General features: G+C 42.6%; 1 protein-coding gene across 1 annotated transcript in view; it reads left to right on the plus strand.

The window, feature by feature from the left end:
- GOLPH3L (golgi phosphoprotein 3 like) overlaps positions 1-25581 on the plus strand; it is a 55231-nt gene that overhangs the window by 20076 nt on the left and 9574 nt on the right. The window contains exons 3-4 of the mRNA XM_003259186.3: positions 15544-15675; positions 18027-18141. Of these exons, the coding sequence (XP_003259234.1) occupies positions 15544-15675; positions 18027-18141 (247 nt within the window). The remainder of the gene's footprint in view (positions 1-15543; positions 15676-18026; positions 18142-25581) is intronic.

A 25581-nucleotide genomic window follows, 5' to 3' on the forward strand; every position in this document is an offset into this window, starting at 1 on the left:
GCCTGTAATCCCAGCTACTCAGGAGGTTGAGGCAAGAGAATCGCTTGGACCCAGGAGGCAGAGGTTGCGGTAAGCCAAGATCACACCACTGCACTCCAGCCTGGGCAATGGAGCGAGACTCTGTCTCAAAAATAAATAAATAAATAGGCCAGGCACGGTGGCTCATGCCTGTAATCCCAGCTACTCAGGAGGCTGAAGCAGGAGAATTGCTTGAACCCGGGAGGCGAAGGTTGTGGTGAGCCAAGATTGTGCCACTGCACTCCAGCTTGGGTGACAGAGCGAGACTCCATCTCAAAAATAAATAAATAAATAAATAAATAATAAAATAAAATTACACATGTAGCCTGGCACGGTGGCTCACACCTGTAATCTCAGCACTTTGGGAGTCTGAGGCCCCAAATGAAATGAAATTATATTTCATTTTACTTTTAAAATTAGACATGTAGGCTGGGCACGGTGGCTCACGCCTGTAATCCCAGCATTTTTTTTGGAGGCTGAGGCAGGTGGATCACCTGAGGTCAGGAGTTCAAGACCACCCTGGCCGCCGGGCGTGGTGGCTCATGCTTGTAATCCCAGCACTTTGGGAGGCCGAGGCGGGTGGATCACGAGGTCAGGAGATCGAGACCACGGTGAAACCCCGTCTCTACTAAAAATACAAAAAAAATTAGCCGGGCGTGGTGGCGGGCGCCTGTAGTCCCAGCTACTCGGAGAGGCTGAGGCAGGAGAATGGCGTGAACCCGGGAGGCGGAGCTTGCAGTGAGCCGAGATCGCGCCACTGCACTCCAGCCTGGGCGACAGAGCGAGACTCCATCTCAAAAAAAAAAAAAGGCCACCCTGGCCAACATGGTGAAAACCAGTCTCTACTAAAAATACAAAAATTAGCCAGGCTTGGTGGCGGGTGGCTGTAATCCCAACTACTCGAGAGTCTGAGACAGGAGAATTGCTTGAACCTGGGAGGCGGAGGTTGCAGTGAGCCAAGATCGAGCCATTGCACTCCAGCCTGCTAGCCTGGGTGACAGAGCGAAACTCCATCTCAAAAAAAAAAGAAAAATAGAATGTATGAAATACAGAAGACTAAGTATGGACTTTGGCTCCGGATTCAAACAAAGCAACTGTAAAAAAAAAATTAGTAAACAATTGATGCAATATGAAGGCTTACTGGAGTTCTTACTGGGTTGTTTTAGGTATGACATTGGTATTACAGTTCTTTTTTTAAAAAATCCTAATCTCTTGGGGAGAATATGCAGTATTTTTTGGATGAAATTATATCATAGCTGGAATTTGTACAGAAATAATCTGAGTTTGGGTGGGGTGGGTGGTAAAGATGAAAGATTATATTGATAACTGTTGAAACTATGTGATGGCTACATAGAGCTACATAATCTCTCTACTTTGTGTTATGTTTGAAACTGTTGGCTGGGCATGGTGGCTCAGCCTGTAATCCCAACACTTTGAGAGGCCAAGGCGGGAGCGTCACCTGAGCTCAGGAGTTGGAGACTAGCTTGGGCAACATCGGGAAACCTTGTCTCTGCAAAAAATACAAAAATTAGCCAGGCATGGTGGCATGCGCCGGTAGTTCCAGCTACTCAGGAGGCTGAGGCCAGAGGATTGTTTGAGCCTAGGAGGTTGGGACTACAGTGAGCCATGTTCATACCATGGCACCTCTAACTGCAGCCTGGTTGAGTGACAAAGACAGACACAAAAAAAAGAAAGGAAGGAAGGGAGGGAGGAAGGGAGGAGTTCAATCAAAAATGTTAAAAAAAAATTGGGGTTGTGTTTTCTTACCACATTACTCAGTTTTAGACAATATCCTACTGACTCCCTGTAGTGAAAGATGATGAAATCAGTACTCTTCACAGTTTCTTCTATCTCTACTCCTCAATACTTTTTTTTTTTTTTTTCTAGAGACAGAGCCTCACTTACTCTGTCGCCCAGGCTGGGGTGTAGTGGCGCGAGCTTGGCTCACTGCAACCTCCACCTCCCAGATTCAAGCAGTTCTCCTGCCTCAGCCTCCCAAGTAGCTGGGACTACAGGCACATGCCACCACACCTAGCTAATTTTTTGTATTTTTAGTAGAGATGGGGTTTCAACATGCTGCCCAGGCTGGTAATATTTTGTTGAGGTTTATAACATATATATCATACTGTTGTTCCATAATTCACACAAACCTTTGCTATGAAGGGACGCCCCAGAATTGGGGGTGGGAGAGAAGGAGATGGGAAAACAGGTTGATGGGTAGAAGATACATGTATTTTACGTATACAGAAAAGTTTGGTTTTACATACACCCACATAGGGTGATGGAATTTATGGGTGATTTTTATTTTTTATGAATTTTTTTGTTTTCAAATTTTCTACAATGTGTATATGCTAGTAATCAAGGAGAGAAAAGCTATTTGACCCCCCCAAAAAATCTACACTTACCTAGTTTTGCTCTTCTAAGGTTTGAACGTAACATAATTGCTTGTGTTTCTAAGTCCATTTTAAATCATTGGAAGCCAGGCCAGGTGGCTCACATCTGTAATCCTAGCTACTTGGGAGGCTGAGGTGGGAGGATCACTCGAGGCCAGGTCTTCAACACCAGCCTGGGCAACATAGCCAGACCCTATTGCTACAAAAATTTTTTTAATTAGCCAGACGTGGTGGTGCACACCTGTAGTCCTAACCACAAGGGAGGATAACTCAAGCCCAGGAGTTTGAGGCTGCAGTGAGCCATGATTGTGCCACTGTACTCCAGCCTGTATGACAGAGTGAAACCCTGTTTCTCTCTTTTTTTTCCTTTGAGACAGGGTCTCACTCTCTTGCCCAGGCTGAAGTGCAGTGGCATGATCATGGCTCACTGCCCCCTTGACCTCCTGGGCTTGAGGGATCCTTCCACCTCAGCCTCCTGAGTAAGTGGGACTACAGGCATGCGCCACCACGCCTGGCTAATTTTTAAAATTTTTTATATAGATGGGGTCTCAGTAGGTTGCCTAGGCTGGTTATGAACTTTGGGCTCAAGTGATCCTCCTGCCTCAGCTATCCTCCCGCCTCAGCTTGGCAAAGTGCTGGGATTGTAGGTAGAAGCCACCATCCCAGGCCAAGACCTCATCTCTTTAAAAAAAAAAGAAAAAGGCTGGATGCGGTGGTTCACACCTGTAATACCAGCACTTTGGGAGGCCAAGGCAGGCAGATCACCTGAGGTCAGGAGTTCGAAACTACCCTGGCCAACATGGTGAAACCCTGTCTGTACTCAAAATACAAAAAAAATTAGCTAGGCGTAGTGACATACGCCTGTAATCCCAGCTACTCGGGAGGCTGAGGCAGGAGAATCGCTTAAACCCAGGAGGCGGAGGTTGCAATGAGTCAAGATCAGGCCACTGCACTCCAGCCTGGGTGACAGAGAAAGACTCCATCTCAAAAAAAAAAAAAAAATTCTCCCACTCTGTAGGTTACCTGTTCACTCTAATGATAGTTTATTTTGCTCTTTTAACAAACATATGAAAACTTCTATATTCAGAAGAGTACTGTCTCTTTTGAAGTTGTCCCTTAAGATGGCTAAATACTTATTGTAATGATACTATAATTGGTCAAAATATGCTTGGAAATATTTGGACTATCATTTATAGATATATTGCTTTGAGAATTCTTATATAAGGAAAAATGTCTTTTGAGGATGGATTTTAATTTCTAAAATTTCCATAAGTCATTCAGAGTCAAGCTAAATATAAGTGGATGAATAAATTGATAAATATTTTATTGTTTAAAAAAATCACGAGTTGTGGGGAGATAGACTTAGAGCCTGGACATGTTTTCCATTTTTTTTTCCCTTTGGAGATGGGAGTCTCACTTTGTCACCCAGGCTGGAGTACAGCGGTACAATCTCGGCTCACTGCAACCTCTACCTCCCAGGTTCAAGCAATTCTCCTGCCTCAGCCTCCCAAGTAGCTTCGACCCGCAGACACACCCAGCCAGTTTTTTTTGTATTTTTGGTAGAGACAGGGTTTCACTGTGTTGCCCAGACTGGTCCTGAACTCCCGAGCTCAGGCAGTCCTCCCACTTTGGCCTCCCAAAGTGCTAGGATTACTGGCGTGAGCTACCAAGCCTGGCCTGTTTTCAAATTTTTGCTCCCCCTTCTCAACTTTCTCTTTTCTTCTGTTTTCTTTTGTTTTTTGTTTTGTTTTGGTTTTTTGAGACGGAGTCTTGCACTGTCACCCGGGCTGGAGTGCAGTGGTGCGATATCAGCTCACTGCAACCTCCGCCTCCCGATTCACACGATTCTCCTGCCTCAGCCTCCCAAGTAGCGGGGATCACAGGTGCCCGCCACCATGCCCAGATAATTTTTTGTAATAGTAGAGACAGGGTTTCACTATGTTGGCCAGCCTGGTCTCGAACTCCTAACCTTGTGATCCGCCCACCTCAATCTCCCAAAGTGGTGGGATTACAGGAGTGAGCCACCACGCCCGGCCTTTCTTCTGTTTTCTTTGGACAATGTGTAGCAATTAAAATTCCTTTTTCCGGCCAGGTCACTCCAGCCTGGGTGACAGAGGGAGACTATGTCTCAAAAATAAAAAATAAAAAATAAAAATTTTTGGCCGGGCGCGGTGGCTCACGCTTGTTAATCCCAGCACTTTGGGAGGCCGAGGCAGGCGGATCACGAGGTCAGCAGATCGTGACCACGGTGAAACCCTGTCTCTACTAAAAATACAAAAAAAAATTAGCCGGGCGTGGTGGCAGGCGCCTGTAGTCCCAGCTACTCGGAGAGGCTGAGGCAAGAGAATGGCGGGAACCCGGGAGGCGGAGCTTGCAGTGAGCCCAGATCGCGCCACTGCACTCCAGCCTGGGCGACAGAGCGAGACTCTGTCTCAAAAAAAATAAATAAATGAAAATAAAAAAATAAAATAAAAATTTTTAGAGTAAAACAACTAATGATATTTTTACTGACCAGAATGAGATTTAAAGCATATATAGGAATTCAAAGATGACCAGTTGCTTTCCTTTATTTTGCATTTCCCTTTCACTGACAACGCATTAGCATGTTGTTTTTATTTGCTAAACTTTTGATAAGGAAAAAAAAAGAAGCCCTGTGAAAACTAATAAACTGATCATTGTAACTAGCTTTGCATCTTTCTACCCGCTTTTTAAAATAAACCTGAAAGGATATAATCTTCATTTCATTCATTGAGAAATCCTGTCCATTTGCCTATATTTATAGGCGAAATTTCAGCCTCACGATCAGGCTGAAATTATCTGTTAAACCAGAACAACATCAGGTCACAGTTCTTCGTTCTCCAATAGGATTAAACAGAGCGGGCTTTTAATGCTTGATCTATTTTATAAAATGTCTTGGCCAGGCGCAGTGGCTCACGCCTGTAATCCCAGCACTTTGGGAGGCTGAGGTGGGTGGATCACCTAAGGTCAGGAGTTCGAGACCAGCCTGGCCAACATGATGAAACCCCGTCTAGCTGGGCGTGGTGGCTCACGCTTCTAATCCCAGCACTTTGGGAGGCCGAGGCGGGCGGATCACGAGGTCAGGAGATCGAGACCACGGTGAAACCCCGTCTCTACTAAAAAATACAAAAAATTAGCCAGGCGTGGTGGCAGGCACCTGTAGTCCCAGCTACTTGGAGAGGCTGAGGCAGGAGAATGGCGTGAACCCGGGAGGCGGAGCTTGCAGTGAGCCGAGATTGCGCCACTGCACTCCAATCTGGGTGACAGAGTGAGACTCCGTCTCAAAAAAAAAAAAAAAAAAAAAAAAAGAAAGAAACCCCATATCTACTAAAAATACAAAAATTAACTGGACGTGGTGGCAGGCCCCTGTAATCCCAGCTACTCGGGAGGTTGAGGCAGGAGAATCGCTTGAACCCGGGAGGCAGAGGTTGCAGTGAGCCATGATTGTGCCACTGCACTCCAGCCTGGGCGATAGATTGAGACTCCATCTCAAATACATACATACATACATAAAATGTCTTTATGAGCTGTGTGGATGTAGAAATAGGAATTGGAGTTTCGATGAATCACATTAATTTGTAAAAGAGGAATTTACATCAAATCCTGAATACCACTCTTTTAATAGAGTGATTCAAGGACAAACAGTACACTAACTTTTCTTAGAGTAATTTTTTAGGAGGAAAAAAATAATAAAATTAGTTTTGCTTATAGAATTTTTGATAACCCCTAAAGATCATTATACTTTCCTTGGGCTTTGGAATTGGGCAAATATAAAAGGGTTCAAAGCAACATGATAACATTCCTTCTCTCATGGAAGGTGAAGCAATTTTAATGTTAAATCTTCAGACTTGGGGAGATGGAGGGGTTCTTTTTTCTGAAAATTTTCCTTTAAAAAGTGATATTTTCTCACTGTAGATAATTTGGAAAGGTTAAAAAGCCATGTTTTAATGTAGACATTATTTTATATCATTGTAATAATCCTAGATACTCAATTATATATCTAGCTATTTTTCATTCAACTTTATCACAAGTATTTTCTGTTATTTTAAAAACTCCTTATGAGCATAGTTTTTAATGATGCTTTAAGTTGTTTTGTTTTCTTTCCTCTTTTTTTTTTTTTTTGAGATGGAGTTTTGCTCTCGTTGTCCAGGCTGGAGTGCAATGGTGCGATCTCAGCTCACTGCAACCTCCACTTCCCGGGTTCAAGCGATTCTCCTTGTCTCAGCCTCCCGAATAGCTGGGATTACAGGCATGCGCCACCACGCCCGGGTAATTTTGTATTTTTAGTAGAGACAGGGTTTCACCATGTTGGCCAGGCTGGTCTCGAACTCTGACCTTAGGTGATCCGCCCGCCTCGGCCTCCCAAAGTTCTGGGATTATAGGCGTGAGCCACCGTGCCCGGCCCTTCTTTCCTCTTTTTTTGCCAAGCAGGCAACTTTTAAGATCTTTAACCTTCAGAGTTGTTTTAAGGTGTGTCTTCAAGGAAGTTTGAATAAGGAAGGGCACTTTGAATACTTGACTAAGTGGAAATTCAGCATAAAGTGTTGACTGTCTGAATTTATTGAATTCCCATTGTGCAATCTTTAAAGTTTAAATATGTGTAGTATTTGACCCAGAATTTTCTTCTAGGTATTCAACAGAAATACACACACAAATGAATACTTCTTTACTTTTTTTTTTTTTTTTTTTAAGATGGAGTCTTACTCTGCCGCCCAGGCTGGAGTGCAGTGGCACGAACTCACCTCACTGCAGCCTCTGCCTCCTGGATTCATGGGATTCTCCTGCCTCACCCTCCCTAGTAGCTGGGATTACAGGCACAGGCCACCATGCCCAGCTAATTTTTTTTGTATTTTTACTAGAGACTGGGTTTCACCATGTTGGCCAGGCTGGTCTCAAACTCCTGACTTCAGGTGATCCGCCCGCCATGGCCTCCCAAAGTGCTGAGATTACAGGCTTGAGCCACCATGCCCAGCCAACATTTTTTAATAATAGCAAAATACTGTAAGCAACCTAAATGCACATCAGTAGGGGCTTGGATAGATAAAATTATAGTGGCCGGGCGCGGTGGCTCAAGCCTGTAATCCAGCACTTTGGGAGGCCGAGGTGGGCGGATCACGAGGTCAGGAGATCGAGACCATCCTGGCTAACACGGTGAAACCCCGCCTCTACTAAAAATACAAAAAATTAGCTGGACGTGTTAGCCGGCGCCTAGTCCCAGCTACTCGGGAGGCTGAGGCAGGAGAATGGCGTGAACCCAGGAGGTGGAGGTTGCAGTGAGCCGACATCATGCCACTGCACTCCAGCCTGGGCGACAGAGCGAGACTCCATCTAAAAAAAAAAAAAAAAAAAAAGATAAAATTATAGTGCATCTAAAATGCAATACTATGTAGTCATTACAAGGGATGAAGAAGTATATTTACTGATGTGGAATGATACCCAAAATAATGGGTTAATGAAAAAAGTTACCACTCAGTGTAATGCCATTTCTATAAATAATAAGTGTAAACATAGAATATGTATATAAAAATCTAGAAAAGTACCCATTAAACTGTTAATAGTGATCCTATAGAGGGGATAAGATCCTAGAACACTTTCACTTTCTAAAGTCTACATTTCTTTGTATTTATTTATTTATTTTTGAGACGGAGTCTCGCTCTGTCGCCCAGGCTGGAGTGCAGTGGCGCAATCTCGGCTCACTGCAAGCTCCGCCTCCTGGGTTCATGCCATTCTCCTGCCTCAGCCTCCTGAGTAGCTGGAACTACAGGCGCCCGCCACCACGCCCAGCTAATTTTTTGTATTTTTAGTAGAGATGGGGTTTCACTGTGTTAGCCAGGGTGGGTCTCCGATCATCTCCTGACCCTCCATGATCCACTCGCCTCGGGCCCTCTCCCAAAGTGCTGGGGATTACCAGGGCCCTGAGGCCACCCCACTACACCCAGCCGCCTAAAGTATACATTTCTATAATGGGATTTTTCTTTCTTTTTTACAATTTTTTTTTTTTTTTTTGAGATGCAGTTTCAAGCTTGTCACCCAGGCTGGAGTGCAGTGGTGTGATCTCAGCTCACTGCAACCTCCGCCTCTGGGGTTCAAGCAATTCTTCTGCCTCAGCTTCCTGAGTGGCTGGGATTATAGGCATCTACCACCACGCCTGGCCAATTTTTGTATTTTTAGTAGAAACGGGGTTTCACCATGTTGGCCAGGCTGGTCTTGAACTGCTGACCTCAGGTTATCCACCCACGTCAGCCTCCCAAAATGCTGGGATTACAGGCGTGAGCGACCACACCGGGCCTACAGTTTTTGTTTTTTTTTTTAGACGGAGTTTTGCTCTTGTTGCCCAGGGTGGAGTGCAGTGGTGTGATCTCGGCTAACTGCAACCTCCGCCTCCCAGGTTCAAGCGATTATCCTGCCTCAGCCTCCTGAGTAGCTGGGATTACAGGCACGTGCCACCACGCCCAGCTAATTTTTGTATTTTTAGTAGAGACGGGGTTTCATCATGTTGGCCAGGCTGGTCTCAAACTCCTGACCTCAGGTGATCCACCCACCTTGGCCTCCCAAAGTGCAGGAATTACAGGTGTGAGCCACCGCGCCCGGCCTACAGATGTATATTAAAATCCACTATCTGAATATCTTATTCTGCAAATCCTCTGAGATTCTCCATTAGTCATGAGACAATGCAATTCCATCTGTGTTGGGTAGGTCCTAAAATTTTCTTTTTTTTTTTTTTTTTTTTTTTTTTTTGAGACGGAGTCTTGCTCTGTCGCCCAGGCTGGAGTGCAGTGGCTCAATCTCGGCTCACTGCAAGCTCCACCTCCCGCGTTCACGCCATTCTCCTGCCTCAGCCTCTCTGAGTAGCTGGGACTACAGGCGCCCACCACCACGCCCGGCTAATTTTTTTTTTTGTATTTTTAGTAGAGACGGGGTTTCACCGTGGTCTCGATCTCCTGACCTCGTGATCCGCCCGCCTCGGCCTCCCAAAGTGCTGGGATTACAAGCGTGAGCCACCGCGCCCAGCCTAAAATTTTCTTTAGATAGCCTTTGGTAATGAGATTTAATGATCAAATGGTGAACTTTAGTATGTACGTGCTAGGTCTTCCTGCTCAGACATACCAAAGCATTGGCCCTTTAATATAGAATCTTTATTATGAATGGTTGGAAAATTCACTAAGTTGGATAGATACACTAAGAGGAAAATGACCTTTAAATATAAATAATTGTATTTTCCCTTACCTCCAGGCTATTCTGCACCTAAATTTGTTTCAATCTGTTCTAAGATACTACTATAGATGACAGTGTTATAGTCTTTATTGGTCATATGTACCCACAGTACAGGGGGACATTTACTATCATGTTCTCTCTTTTCTCAGTTATTTTCTTTTTCTAAATCCAGTCTCTTTCTTGTAGTTATACAGGTGTTTGTTTTATAATTATTTTCTTAAAACTCTACATATATATTTTTATACTTTTGTCTATTATTGCATATTCTTAATAAAAAAGTTAAAAACTCATTTGGAAAGTTTTATATGTTTTGAGATGCTACAATAGGAAAGTGTGACATTCAAAAATGTAGTTTCTTTATCCTGATCTTCATCATTTCTTTATACTGCTTCTCATTTATAGTTTTGTTGACAATCTGATGTCACTGTCACTGAAACAGAAGTTACATGGTCAGGAGGAAATGAGACAACAAAAGAAAACTTTCTTCCAGTTGCTTTAATATTGGCTAAAATGTTTGCACACCTGTTAAGATTTATTACCAGAATAAATAATGCCTACATAATTACGTGTTCTGAAGGAAGTTATAGTTTAACTTTAATTAGGTAGCTAAACTATAAAAAAAAAAAACAAGTGTTAACCTAAAAAAAATAGCCTACCCCTTCCTTAAAGAGGAGTCACAAATATGAGTTGAGGCCAGGCACAGTGGCTCACACCTGTAATTTTAGCACTTCAGGAGGCCGAGGTGGGCATATCACTTGAGCTCAGGAGTTCAAGACCAGCCTGGGCAACGTGACAAAACCCTATGTCTACTAAAAATACAAATATTAGCTGGGTGTGGTGGCACGCGCATGTAGTCCCAACTACTTGGGAGGCTGAGGTGAGAGGATTGCTTGAACCAGGGAGGTGGAGGTTGCAATGAGATGAGATCATGCCACTGCACCCCAGCCTGGGCGACGAGTGATACCCTGTCTCAAAACAAAAACAAAACCAAAAAAACAAATATGACTTGGAGTAGCCATGAGGCAGGCAGGGGAGGGAACTAATCCCAACCTTCAGTCAAAGATCAGACCCTCAGGAAATTTGGAGATGTCTAAGGAATACTTTATGGCTCAAGCTGAGCTTTTGCCAGGTTAACATTTACTTTTAAGCATAAATTTATGCTTTCAAAAATGTTTTTGAGGCATAAGGGATATTCTTTCCTTAAGGAATTTGTAGTCTGGTCAGGAGAAATCGTTGATTGCAATATGATATAATAGAAGTTATGAGAGATGTATGGGCACACCCAGGTGCAGAACCTAATCCAGAGGGTGGAGTGGAGAAGTAAACAATGTCAGAGAAGGTTATGTGGAAATGTGACCCCTGTACTTAATGCTTAACTACAAGGAGGAGTTGTGGAAGGAAGAATATTGGTTCTTCTCAACAGAGCAGTGTGTGCAAAGGCCAATAGGGGAAAGAGGCCAAAGAAAAGACTAGTGGGCCGGGCGCGGTGGCTCACGCCTGTAATCCCAGCACTTTGGGAGGCCGAGGCAGGCGGGTCACGAGGTCAGGAGATCGAGACTATCCTGGCTAACACGGTGAAACCCCATCTCTACCAAAAATACAAAAAAATTTAGCTGGGCATGGTGGCGGGCTCCTGTAGTCCCAGCTACTCGGAGACTGAGGCAGGAGAATGGCGTGAACCCGGGAGGCGGAGCTTAGTCAGCCGAGATTGCGCCACTGCACTCCAGCCCGGGTGACAGAGACTCCGTCTCAAAAAAAAAAAAAGAAAAAAAGAAAAGACTAGTGAATAGCCACTTTTGTTTTGTTTTGTTTTGTTTTTAGAGACAAGGTCTCACTGTGTTCCCAAAGGCTAGCCAACTCTTGGCCTCAAGCGATCCTCCTGCATTAGCCATTTGGATTCCATCCTGAAGGCTGAGAGGAAATGTTTGAAAGATTTTTAAGCGTGAGGGTAGGGAGTTATATCATTACACTCGATGTTAAAGATTGTCCTGGCTATAGCAGGACAAATAGAATTAGAGGTCCTCTAGCCCTGGCAGTATGGTGGTCAGATATTAAGTCTTGAATAAGCTTAATTTTTAATGTATTATTGAGTCTTGGAAAGTAGAAATAATCTTCAAGGGGCCCCCAAACACCAAAATTAAAATCCAAGAGGTGAGCAATAAAGATAACATGAAGATCAAATTACCCTGGGGCAAATTACCAAATCAGTCTTGAGATTCAGGAGTTGGTTGGTCAGGAGTAAACTTGATGGTTGAGGTAAAGTGGGGAAACTAGGCTTAAATATGCTCCCAGTTGTGTGGCACTCCCATAATCCCTCGGTACTTGGCTCTCAGCAGAAACAGATCTTTCCCTTTGAAGGAAGATGTCCTCAATTTAGGCCTCCAGAATCTCATAAATTCGCAAAATGTTAAACGTGAACCTCTTAATCAAAGATCATCAAACATACAAACAAGGAAGAAGTGACAAATAAAGTCCTCAGATATTATCAGATATCAAGGACTTCATATATTGTCCCATATTAAAATAATCAGACTAAAAATATGACATTTTTAAAGAAATAAAATAATAACAAAATAGCAAAAAATCACAAATCACCAGACAAATGTGAAAAATAACTAAATCTTTTACTAATGAAAAATTGTTGAAATCAAAATCTCAGGGTGAGTTTGAATTAGTAAATAGGAAGCCAGATATTTTTTAAAAACTCTCCAGAGGCCAGGCGTGGCTCATGTTGTAATTCCAGCACTTTGGGAGGCCGAGGCAGGCAGATCACCTGAGGTCAGGAGTTCAAGACCAGCCTGGCCAACATGATAAAACCCTGTCTCCACAAAAATACAAAAATTAGCCGGGCGTGGTGATGTGCACCTGTAATACCAGCTACTTGGGAGGCTGAGGCAGGAGAATTGCTTGAACCTGGGAGGTGGAGGTTGCAGTGAGCCAAGATTTTGCCATTGCACTCCAGCCTGGGTGACAGGTGAGACTCTGTCTCAGAAACAAACAAAAACTCTCCAGAAAGCAATACAGAGAACAAGCAAATGGAAAATATAAAAGGTTAAAAGACAGGGAGTTAAAATAATAAAGACTGAAGTCCTAGAAGGAAAGAAAAAAGAAAATAAAGGAGAGCCAAAGTGCTTAGAGACCTAAGAGCTGAGAATTTTTGAAGCTAAGAAATGAAACCACAGTTATGGGAAGCACAACATATACCAAACAGAATAAATAAATTCATGCACAGTCATGTTATAGTAAAACTGCAAAACACCAAAAGAGAAAATCTTAAAGGACCAAAGAAAAGATACACCACCTACAAAACCACAATCAATAAGAAAGATAGATTTCTCACTGCTATATTAGAAGCTGGAAGAGGAGGGCATACTATCTTCAATGTGATAAGAGACAATGATCAACCTGGAATTTTATGTCCAGAGAAACTATTTTTCAAGGATGATGGTGAAATACAAAGACGTTTCAGATAAGCAAAATAGAAACTGCCTCCAACAGACTTTCACTTAAGGAAATTCTACTTTAGGAAGAAGGAAAATGGTGCCAGAAAGGAAGTCCGAGATACAGGAAGGAACGGTGAGCAAAGAAATGCGTAAGCACCTGTGTAAATCTAAACAAGTGCTACGTGTATAAAATAATAATGATGATGATGATATCTAATTTATGAGGCTAAAAAAAGAAAATACTGGACAACTAGAAGAGTGGTTAAAATATTAATATTTAAAATTTAGGTTTTATGTTAATTTTAAATTAATGTATCATGCATGTTAAAATTTCAAGGATAACTTCTAAAAGAAAAGTACATAACTTCCAAGCCAATAAAGAGGAAAATTGCATTTAAAAAAAATTTTTTTTTTTTTTTTTGAGTCTCGCTCTGTCATCCAGGCTGGAGTGCAGTGGCGCAATCTCGGCCCACTGCAAGCTCCGCCTCCTGGGTTCACGCCATTCTCCTGCCTCAGCCTCTCCGAGTAGCTGGGACTACAGGCGCCCGCCACCACACCTGGCTAATTTTTTTTGTATTTTTAGTAGAGACAGGGTTTCACCGTGGTCTCGATCTCCTGACCTCGTGATCTGCCCGCCTCGGCCTCCCAAAGTGCTGGGATTACAAGCGTGAGCCACCGTGCCCGGCCTAAAAAAATTTTTAAATAAAAAGTTATTTTAGCTAGGTGCAGTGGCTCATGCCTGTAGTCTGTGCTACTCGGGAGGCTGAGGCAGGATAATTGTTTGAGCCCCGAAGTTCAAGTCTACAGTGAGCTATGATGGCCCCACTGCATTTCAGCTTGGGTAACAGACAAGACCCCACCCGTCTCTTAAAAAAAAAAAAGTAACCCCAAAATATGCACAACTATGATCTATCAGTAAAACAACACCAAAAAAAAACCACTTAAAAATTTCTCTATTTAGCTTTGTGACCTCTGTTATGCTGCATAACCTCTGTGAGCCTTAGTTTTCTCACCTTTAGTGTGTGGTTAGTAGTAGTACTTCCTTTATAGGGTTGTTGTGAAGATATAATCAGATAGTGCATGTAAAAAGCACAAATCTAGTACATAATAAGCATTAGCACATATCTAGCATATAATAAGTATTCAATAGACATTAGTAATTAGACGTTACTGCTGTTAGACAATACCAGTGGCTCTCTTATATGTATATTCCCTATACAAAGGGAAGGGGAGCTAACATTTTAAGTGCCTGCTATATGCCAGGCCCTATACTAAATGCTTTCTTATATATTGCATCTCATGTAACCCTCACAACAACCTTGTGAAAATATATATTTGTGTCTGCATTTTATAGATGAGGACAATGTACTTCAGAAAGTTTAAGTAATATAACCAAGGCACTTAATGACAGTGGGTTTCTACTATACCTCCCATCAAAAGAACTTCAAATTGGCTGGGCACGGTGGCTCACTCCTGTATTCCCAGCACTTTGGGAGACTGAGGCTGGTGGATGACGAGGTCAGGAGTTTGAGACCAGCCTGACCAACATAGTGAAATCCCATCTCTACTAAAAATACAAAAATTAGCTGGGTGTGGTAGTGCACACCGGTAATCCCAGCTACTCAGGAGGCTGAGGCAGGAGAATCGCTTAAACCTTTGAAGCAGAGGTTGCAGGGAGCCGAGATCACGTCACTGCACTCCAGCCTGGGCGACAGAGCAAGCCTCCATCTCAAAAAAAAAAAGAGAAAAGAACTTCAAATTAATACATACATATCTAGGAGGATTAAAAGCTCAAATGCTTTTTACTTTTTTCTGACTTACTTTACCCCACTCTGAAATTTAGTGTCATGGAAACAGATTTCAAAAAAGCCAAAATTCTCCTCAAAAATTAAAATTTTGCATGTCAAGCCAGGCGCAGTCACTCATGTCTGTAATCTCAACACTTTGGGAGGCCAAGGTGGGAAGATAGCTTGAGGCCAGGAGTTGGAGACCAGCGTGGGCAACATAGCAAGACCTTGTCTCTACAAAAAAAAATTTTTTTTAAAACAGCCAGGCATGGTGGCACATACCTGTAGTCCCAGCTACTCAGGAGGCTGAGGTGGAAGGATTGCTTGAGCCCAGGAGGTCAAGGCTGCAGTGAGCCATGATCATGCCACCGCATTTCAGCCTGGGGGAAAGAGCGAGACACTGTCTCAAAAAAAAAAAATTGCACATCATTTATTGACTGACAGCAAACCATGGGAATTCACTAAAGATCTTGAAGTCAGACAAAATCATATTTGGGGGTGTTTAAGAGGATTAAAGAAACATCCTCTTCTCTTACTGTATACTTTGCTTTGAGTTCATGTAGTATGATGTGAAACGAATCACAACAAAGTGGCCTGTTCTTAGGGTGCCTGCTGGAAGTTAGTATTCCTCTCAAAACATTCTTTCTCTTCTCTTTTCTCCTTTCCTAGGGGTACACATCTTTCTGGAATGACTGCATATCATCAGGCCTGCGAGGGGGCATCCTGATAGAGCTGGCCATGCGGGGTCGAATCTATCTGGAACCCCTGACCATGCGTAAGAAGCGACTACTAGACAGAAAGGTACTGAATCCTCTGTGAACGTCCATGGCTTATGGAAAGGCAAATACCAACAGTACATTCGGGAAGAATAGAAAGATTTGAGTAGTAAGATAAAATAAATATCACTGACTCAGCAGTTCCATTGTCTAAACAGGTTAATTATCCTATAGCAAGAGGGAGAAATCAAAGTATCCATAGTCCAAAGAGTTATAGGAAGCTCCTGGTTTTGTCTTCCTTTTTTATGCAGAAAAAGCACACTTAGGATGCTGTTGATTAAACTCCTCCTATAGCTATAGCTATAACATTTTGAAATAGCCGGGCACGGTGGCTCCCGCCTGTAATCCCAGCACTTTGGGAGGCCAAGGCGGGCGGATCACGAGGTCAGGAGATTGAGACCATCCTGGCCAACATGGTGAAATCCCGTCTCTAAGAAAAATATTTTTTAAAAAAATTAGCAGGGCGTTGTGGCAGGCGCCTGTAGTCACAGCTACTCGGGAGGCTGAAGCAGGAGAATGGCGTGAACTCAGAAGGTGGAGCTTGCAGTGAGCCGAGATCGCGCCACTGCACTCCAGCCTAGAGGACAGTGCAAGACTCCATCTCAAAAAAAAAAAAATTATGAAATAGAGTATGGGCCGGGCGCGGTGGCTCATGCCTGTAATCCCAGCACTTTGGGAGGCCGAGGCGGGTGGATCACGAGGTCAGGAGATCGAGACCATCCTGGCTAACACGGTGAAACCCCGTCTCTACTAAAAATACAAAAAAAAAAATTAGTCAGGCGAGGTGGCGGGCGCCTGTAGTCCCAGCTATGCGGGAGGCTGAGGCAGGAAAATGGTGTGAAGCCCGGGGGGCGGAGCCTGCAGTGAGCCGAGATCACACCACTGCCCTCCAGCCTGGGTGAAAGAACGAGACTCCTTCTCAAAAAAAAAAAAAAAAAAAGAAATACAGTATGATGTAGGGGGAGGGACTCATATGGGTCAGGTCAGTCATTGATTAACCCTGGTTATTCTCCAGTAACTATTCTGTTTCCTTCCATTTACTGCAAGTCCTTTCCAACCATACTCCTGTATCCATTTTCTTACTGAATTTTTCCACTCACAACTTCTTTATCATCCTAAGCACTCTACTTAAACTACATTCTTAGGTATCACCAGCTTCTTTTCAGTCTTTGATTTATTTTCCTCTTTTAACCTGTATGTGGCATTTGACACTTTTTTTCCCTTTGAAACTTTCTTCATTCTTGGCCTTTGTTGTTATCTTATTCTCTTGCTTCTCTGACTATACACTGTTTCCTTACTTCTCCATTCCTTAACATCCAAGTCTCAGTTTGTGTCGCTTGAGTGATTTTTTTTTTTTTTTTTTTTTTTTTTTTTTTTTTTTTTGAGACGGAGTCTCGCTCTGTCACCAGGCTGGAGTGCAGTGGCGCGATCTCGGCTCACTGCAGGCTCCGCCCCCCGGGGTTCACGCCATTCTCCTGCCTCAGCCTCCCGCGTAGCTGGGACTACAGGCGCCTGCCACCGCGCCCGGCTAATTTTTTGTATTTTTAGTAGAGACGGGGTCTCACCGTGTTAGCCAGGATGGTCTCGATCTCCTGACCTTGTGATCCGCCCGCCTCGGCCTCCCAAAGTGCTGGGATTACAGGCGTGAGCCACCGCGCCCGGCCGCTTGAGTGATTTTCTATCCTTTCAGAGATATCATTTACCTTTATAGCTTCATCTGTCACCTTCATGAGATTAATTTTCAAATTTCTAGGCAGGTCTTGTTTTTCCATCTCCAGAAACATATTTAAGTATTGGCTAGAAATTTCAACTTGGCTATCCCATATCATTTAAAACCAAACTTAACAAAAAAGAAAGAAAACCAAATTATCAACCTTTCCCCAAAACTGACTTCCTTTTCTGACTTTCCTGCCATTGTTTATTTATTTATTTATTTAAATTTTTATTTTTTTAATAGAGACAAGATTTTGCCATGTTGCCCAGGCTGGTCTCAAACTCCTGAGCTCAGGTGATCCACCCGCCTCAGCCTCCCAAAGTGCTAAGATTATGGGCATGAGCCACTGAGCCTCCAGCTGTTTCCTACCTTTATTAATGGTTTCAAAAGTTGGTTTCCAGACTCAAAATGAGTTGTTATTGAAACTTTTCTCCATTATCATTCATATCCAGTTTGTCACTAGGGCCCACTTCAAATGTTATTTTTGTCTTCACACTATCACTCCATACTATATTTTAAACTTCTTGAGGACAGGGACAGTATATTATGATTCCTTACATTTCTTGCAATTTTTAACCAGTAACATATACATGATATATTGAAAGATTTTAACCTGAATGAAGTGAAGGAATCAGGGTTCCTTCTTTCTCCTTTTCTCAAAGGTACTGCTAAAGTCAGACAGCCCAACAGGTGATGTTTTACTGGATGAAACCCTGAAACACATCAAAGCAACTGAACCCACAGAAACTGTCCAAACATGGATAGAGCTGCTCACTGGTAAGATGACTTAAAATAATATATGAATTTCACACTTTGTTATCTTTATCCTACCCTGAAATTTGTAAAAAATGTACCAAAATTCATCGTGCTGGATGAGATAGATGTGGTTCACTATTTAATCCTAATGAGGGACAGAAAAAGCATGGTTAATTGATACCCAAAGTTTTCCAAAACTTCACCTTATCTTCTGCCACCCCACCCCGAAAGCTGTTTGACAGTATTCTTCACAAGAAACTTTTAAAACATCTTTATTGAGAGGACAATGAGAATATTGGCATTGATGCAATCTATTATTCTTATTAGAATTTCCCAGTTTTAATTTGCCAAATAATATTTTATTGCATGGCCATACCACATTTGTTTATCCAGTCATCAGTTGATGAATATTTGAGTTATTTCCACATTTTGGGTATTGTGAATAATATTGCTGTGAACACGCATGGACAAGTTTTTGTTTGAACATGTTTTCATTTCTTGTGGGTATGTAGCTAGGAGGAGATAACTGGGCCAAATGGTAAATCAATGAGTAACATTCTTATTGTGGTAAAATATACATAACATTTATTATTATTATTATTTTTTCAAGATGGAGTCTTGCTCTGTTGTCCAGGCTGGAGTACAGTGACGCAATCTCAGCTCACTGCAACCTCTGCCTCCTGGGTTCAAGTGATTCTCCTGCCTCAGCCTCCCAAGTAGCTGGGATTACAGGCACATGCCACCACGCCTGGCTAATTTTTGTATTCTTAGTAGAGACGGGGTTTCACCATGTTGGCCAGGCTGGTCTCGAACTCTTGACTTCGTGATCTGCCCGCCTTGGCCTCCCAAAGTGCTGGGATTACAGGTGTGAGCCACCGCACCCAGCCAACATTTATTATTATTTTAGCCATTCTTAAGTGTACAATTCTGTGAAATTAAATATATTTGCAATATTTTGTAACTGTCACCTCTATCTATACTATACCCAAAGCTTCCTCATCATTACCCATTAAAACTCTGTACCTATTAAATGATAACTTCCTCTTTCTCTCTCCCCCCAGTCCCTGGCAACTTCTATTCAACTTTGTTTCTATGAATTTGCTTACTCTAGGTACCTCATATAAGTAGAATCATACAATATCTGTCATTACTTTGCCGAGCTTATTCACTAAGCATAATGTTTTCAAGGTCCATTCATGTGACAGCATATAACAAAATTTCATTCCTTTTTATGGCTGAGTGATATTCCATTGTATGTATATAACACTTTTGTTTAACCATTCATCTGTTGATGGACACTTGCCTTGTTTCTACCTTTTGGCTATTGGGAATAATGCTGCTGTGAACATTGATACACAAATATCTGTTCAAGTTCCTGCTTTTAGTTCTTATGGATATATACCTAGGAATAGAATTGCTGGGTCATATGGCAGTTTAATGTTTAACCTTTTGAGAAATCACCAAACATTTCCACAGAGACTGCACCGTTTTATATTCCCACCAGTAGTGCACCAGGGTTCCACTTTGTCCACATCCTGATTACCACTTGTTCTTCTCTTTCTTTTCTTTTTTTAATTATAGGCATCCGAGTAGGCTTAAAATGTTATCTCATTGTGGTTTTGATTTTTATTTTCAAATGAAAATAGTTTTCATGTCGTTCCTAATGACTAAAAATATTGAGCATATTTTTGTGTGCTTACTGACCATTTATATATCTTCTTTGGAGAAATATAAAGTACTTTTCCCATTTTTAAGTTTGATTGTTTTGTTGTTGTTGAGGTTTTTTTGTATTTATTTATGAGATGCGGTCTCACTCTGTTACCCAGGATGGAGTGCAGTGGTGCAATCTCGGCTCACTGCAACCTCTATCTCCCGGGCTCAAGGATTCTCCCACCTCAGCCTCCCAAGTAACTGGGACTATGGGCACGCACCATCACTCCTGGCTAATTTTTTGTATTTTTGGTGGAGACGGGGTTTTGCTGTGTCGCCCAGGCTGGTCTCTGAACTCCTGAGCTCAGACAGTCTACCCATCTTGGTCTCCCAAAGTGCTGGGATTACAGGCATGAGCCACCGTGCCTGGCCAGAAGTTCTTTATATATATTCTGGATATTAATCTTGCTGAGACCAGCTTGGTTGTGGAGACCCTAACCCAGTGGCGCTAGAGGAATTAAAGACACACACACAGAGAAATATAGAGTGTGGAGTGGGAAATCAGGGGTCTCACAGCCTTCAGAGCTGAGACCCTTGAACAGAGATTTACCCACATATTTATTGACAGCAAGCCAGTCATAAGGTTTACTAAAAGTATTCCTTATGGGAAATAAAGGGATGGGCCGAAATAAAGGGACGGGCTCTGGCTAGTTATCTGCAGCATGAATATGTCCTTAAGGCACAGATCTCTCATGCTATTGTTTGTGGTTTAAGAACACCTTAAGCAGTTTCCCACCCTGGGTGGGCCAGGTGTTCCTTGCCCTCATTCGGGTAAACCCACAACCTTCCAGGGTGGGCGTCAAGGCCATAACGAGCATGTCACAGTGCTGCAGAGATTTTGTTTATGGCCAGTTTTGGGGCCAGTTTATGGCCAGATTTTGGGGGCCTATTCCCAACATGTCCCCCTTCTTTGTTTTACAAAGCAATAAAAGCAAAGGCAGCTTTATCAAGGTGAGCTACTTCTCACAGGAGTCAGGATCCACATCTGCAGACTATACAGAGACAAACAACACAGATTAATAACACAATCATCATTGAAATCAAAGGGCTTCCAAGTGTTTTAATCCATTTTAATGGGTTACTAGCTGTTAATCTGTCTGCAGCTCCTTCAAGCACTCCAGTTCCTGGCATTAAGGTCAGGTGTGCCTGGGATGCTTAAAATATTTGTTCTTTTAATTTTGCAATATCCAAAGACAAGTTTGTAGAGTGTCCTTCTAGATGCTTTTTTATTCTTTCCCAAATTTGAATCTTATTAAGAACCATTAATAGTTTCCACAAATCCTTATGTTTAGCTCCTACAGTGGGCCATATCATTTGAGGTTGAGGTGCCACTCTGCCGCCATGTTTCCAGATAATAGGAACTCTTGCCATACTTCTTACCATTTCTACCATCTGACCATTTTGTTCAGACCAGCTGAACATAGTGTGGCCGTGACAGGCAAACTGAGAGGTGCAATTCAAGCTAAACATCCCCTTAGGGGACCAATCAATAATGATTCTATAGGAATCATTGCGCAGCACCTTTTCCTGTTCTGCAATGTAATCTTCCTAAACAAGTACGTTCATTTTTTCTGGCCAGGTTCAATTTTGTTTACAAATAGGTTTTTGAGGGAGGTATGCCTCAGTTATAGGAGCAGATTTATTATGGTAAATACTGAGATCAGAAAGCATGTGTAACTGTGTCAGAGTGATTACATCCAGGCATTATTGCCAGCCAAGATTGATAAATATGCCCAATGAGTATAATTGTTCTCTGTGTCAGCCCTTGTTGAAGGAATACTCACAGCAATGGTGATCACCACTATCATAGCTACCATTAAATTACTCACTGTGACTGGTTGTCCCGATTTCCTCAGGTTTTCTTCCTCCATCTGTGACAGCTTCTTCATCTGTCCTCAGGTGGGTGGCTGTGTTCAACTGGTGTTGCTCATGACAGTTGGGGTCCTCCTCAGCATCAGTCTCGACATGGCTGCAACCGGGGGGGTCCTCGGGATCCTCCCGGAATCTCTTCTTCAGCATCTGGCTCATGATAAGGTTTCAGGTGTCTTGATGGTATCCAAATCAGCTGTTGATTCGGTCCTGGAGAAACACAAGCATAACCTCTACCCCAAGTTATTATTTTACCTATTTCCCAACTTTTTGTTATCGGATCTCTCCACCAAACCAGTTGTTTTGCTTCTGTCTTTGCAGCTGGTTAGATGCTGTTCAGCTGCTGCTAACATCTGGCCTTTAGGCAGGCTCAAAAAATTTAAAATTAATGATGCTAGATTCAGTTGTATATGAGGTGTCCCATAATCCCCATTTCCCCCCAAGTTTTGTTTTTGCAACTGCTGTTTCAGGGAGAGATTCATTCTTTCCACTATGGCTTTTCCTTGAGAATTATCAGTAATGTGTTTAATATTCCATATAGAGAAAAATGTAGCTAGAGCTTGGCTAGTATAGCCTGGGGCATTATCTGTTTTAATAGAAGCTGGAATGCTCATCACCACAAACACTGCAAAAGGTGACCTTTGGCCGGGCACGGTGGCTCACGCCTGTAATCCCAGCACTTTGGGAGGCCGAGGCGGGTGTATCACGAGGTCAGGAGATCGAGACCATCCTGGCTAACACAGTGAAACCCCGTCTCTACTAAAAATACAAAAAATTAGCCGGGTGAGGGGGCGGGCGCCTGTAGTCCCAGCTACTCAGGAGGCTGAGGCAGGAGAATGGCATGAACCCCGGGGGCGGAGCCTGCAGTGAGCCGAGATTGCGCCACTGCACTCCAGCCTGGAAGACAGCGAGACTCCGTCTCAAAAAAAAAAAAAAAAGGTAATGTTTAACATAGGCAGGAGACTCTCCTGATTGGCATGTAGCCCAGACAAAGTGATAAAAGGTGTCCACACATAGGTGTACATAAGCTAGTCCCCCAAATGAGGGAACATGTGTGACATCCATTTGCCAAAAAGAATTAGGTTCCAGTCCTCAAGGATTAACTCCTCCTGTAAAAGATGAGGAATATGCCATTTGACAAGTTGGGCATCGCTGGATAATAGCTTTAGCTTCTTTCCAGGTAATGCTGTATCTGCGTTTGAGACCAGAGGCATTAACATGGGTTAAAATTGTGAAAGTGTTTAGCATTAGGTACTGCATTAGCAACTAGGCAATCAGCCATTTGATTCCCTTCAGTTAAATGTCTGGGAAGAGGTTTTTTTTTTTTTTTTTTGAGACGGAGTCTCACTTTTTCACCCAGGCTGGAGTGCAGTGGCTCAATCTCAGCTCACTGCAAGCTCCGCCTCCCAGGTTCAAGCCATTCTCCTGCCTCAGCCTCTCCGAGTAGCTGGGACTACAGGTGCCCGCCACCACACCCGGCTAATTTTTTGTATTTTTAGTAGAGACGGGGTTTCACCATGGTCTCGATCTCCTGACCTCGTGATCCACCCGCCTCGGCCTCCCAAAGTGCTGGGATTACAAGCGTGAGCCACCGCGCCCGGCTGGGAAGAGGTTTATGAGCCCTAATGTGAGTGATGTAAAAAGGGTGCATTCTACTTCTAACTGCCGTTTGCAACTGGGTAAATAAAGTCATCAGTTGTTCATTTGTATGAAATCGTAACTGAGCATTTTCAATTAACTGTGTGGAATGAACCATGTATGAAGAATCAGAAATCACATGAATAGGCAAATTAAAAGCAGTCAGTACCTTAGTTATAGCTACAAGCTCTGCTTTTTGAGGTGAAGTACAGGGTGTCTGGAAAACTTTACCTTTAGAGCCAGAATAAGAAGCTTTACCATTACCAGACCCATCTGTAAAAACATTCTCAGCACCTTCAATTGGTTTAAATTTAGTTATTCTAGGGAGAATCCAATTAGTTAATTTCAAAAATTGAAACAGTTTCGTTTTAGGAAAAAGATTATCGAGAATACCCACAAAGTCAGCTAAGTGGGTTTGCCAAGTAAGACTATTTATAAAAGCTTGCTGTATTTGTGCCTTTGTGAGAGGGACAATAATTTTTTCAGGATCATATCCCTGTAATTTAACAATCCGAGTTCTCCCATTTCCTATCATAGTAGCGATTTGATCCAAATAAGGAGTTAGAGTCTGTGAATTAGTATGTGGAAGAAAAAGCCATTCTACTAAGTCCTGCTCTTGGACAATAACACCAGTAGGTGAATGCTGAGTTGGAAAAATTAGCAAATCTAGAGTCTTCTCTGGATCTATTCTATTTATTTTAGCTTTATGGACTTGCTTTTCGATTTGCTGCAGCTCTGCCTCAGCTTCTTTTGTTAATTGCTGAGGGCTGGTAAGACTAGAAACTCCTCTAAGGATAGAAAATAGATTGCTCATGGCATAGGTAGGGATGCCTAGAGCAGGTCATATCCAATTAATGTCCCCTAGTAATTTTTGAAAGTCATTTAATGTTTTCAATTGATCCCTACGTATGGCTACTTCTTGTGGCACAATGGTAGTGTCATTTGCTAAGGTCCCCAAGTAGGAGTAAGGCGTAGTAGTCTGAATTTTGTCAGGAGCTGTAATTAAACCAGCACGAGAAATCGAATTTTGCAAGTGATCATAACATTGGAGTAATATTTCTCGAGTGGGGGCAGCACAAAGTATATCATCCATATAATGAATAATGTAACACTGTGAAAATTTTTTACGAGTAGGTTCAATTGTTTGCCCTACATAAGTCTGGCAAATTGTTGGACTGTTTAACATGCCTTGTGGCAACACTTTCCAGTGAAAATGCTTAGCAGGCTGCAGGTTGTTTGCTGCAGGAATTGTAAATGCAAACCATTCACAGTCTTGCTCAGCTAAGGGGATAGTAAAGAAACAGTCTTTTAAATCTATGACTATTAAAGGCCAATTTTTCAGAATTGTAGTAGGAGAAGGCAGTCCTGGCTGTAATGCTCCTACAGGTTGTATAACTGAATTGATGGCTCTAAGATCTGTTAACATTCTCCATTTACTTGATTTTTTCTTAATTACGAAAACTGGAGAATTCCAAGAGGAAAATGTTGGAGCTATGTGTCCGTTTTCTAATTGTTCATTAACGAAGTCCTTTAAAGCCTCTAGTTTCTCTTTACTTAGTGGCCATCATTCTATCCAAATTGGCTTATCTGTTAACCATTTTAAAGGTATAGGCTCCGGAGGCTTAACAATGGCGGCCGTCAAAAATGATATCCTAAACCTTGGCAGGAACTTTGTCTTTCCGCTTGAAGCGGTTCCTTCAAACCTTGCAAATTTTTTCCTAGTCCCATACCAGGGACATACCCTATTTCATGCATCATGTGTTGATTCTGAGGGCTCTATAATTGCTCTGGAATTAGAACTTGTGCTCCCCATTATTGTAATAAATCTCTTCTCCCTAAATTTATAGGTACATAACTTATAACTGGTTGAATAGTCCCAGATTGTCCATTGGGCCCTTCACAATGGAAAATGTAACTACTTTGATATACTTCAGGGGCCTTACCAACTCCAACTGTGTTAAATTGAGCGGGTTGAATTGGCCACGTGGACGGCCAGTGCTGTAGAGAAATGATTGAAATGTCTGCTCCTATATCTACCAAACCTTTAAATTTCTTTCCCTGAGTAGTTATTTCACAGGTAGGACATTTATCAGTAATTTGATTCATCCAATAAGCAGCTTTGCCTTGTTTATTTGTGCTTCAAAATCCTCCTGTTCATTTAATGTCACTTTTCCCCATTTCCACATACGGCACAATCAAGAGCTGTGCTATACGCTCTCCTGGCTCTGCTTTCCAGGGAACAGA

Source organism: Nomascus leucogenys, chromosome 12, assembly GCF_006542625.1.
Source record: "Nomascus leucogenys isolate Asia chromosome 12, Asia_NLE_v1, whole genome shotgun sequence".
Lineage (NCBI taxonomy): Eukaryota > Metazoa > Chordata > Mammalia > Primates > Hylobatidae > Nomascus > Nomascus leucogenys.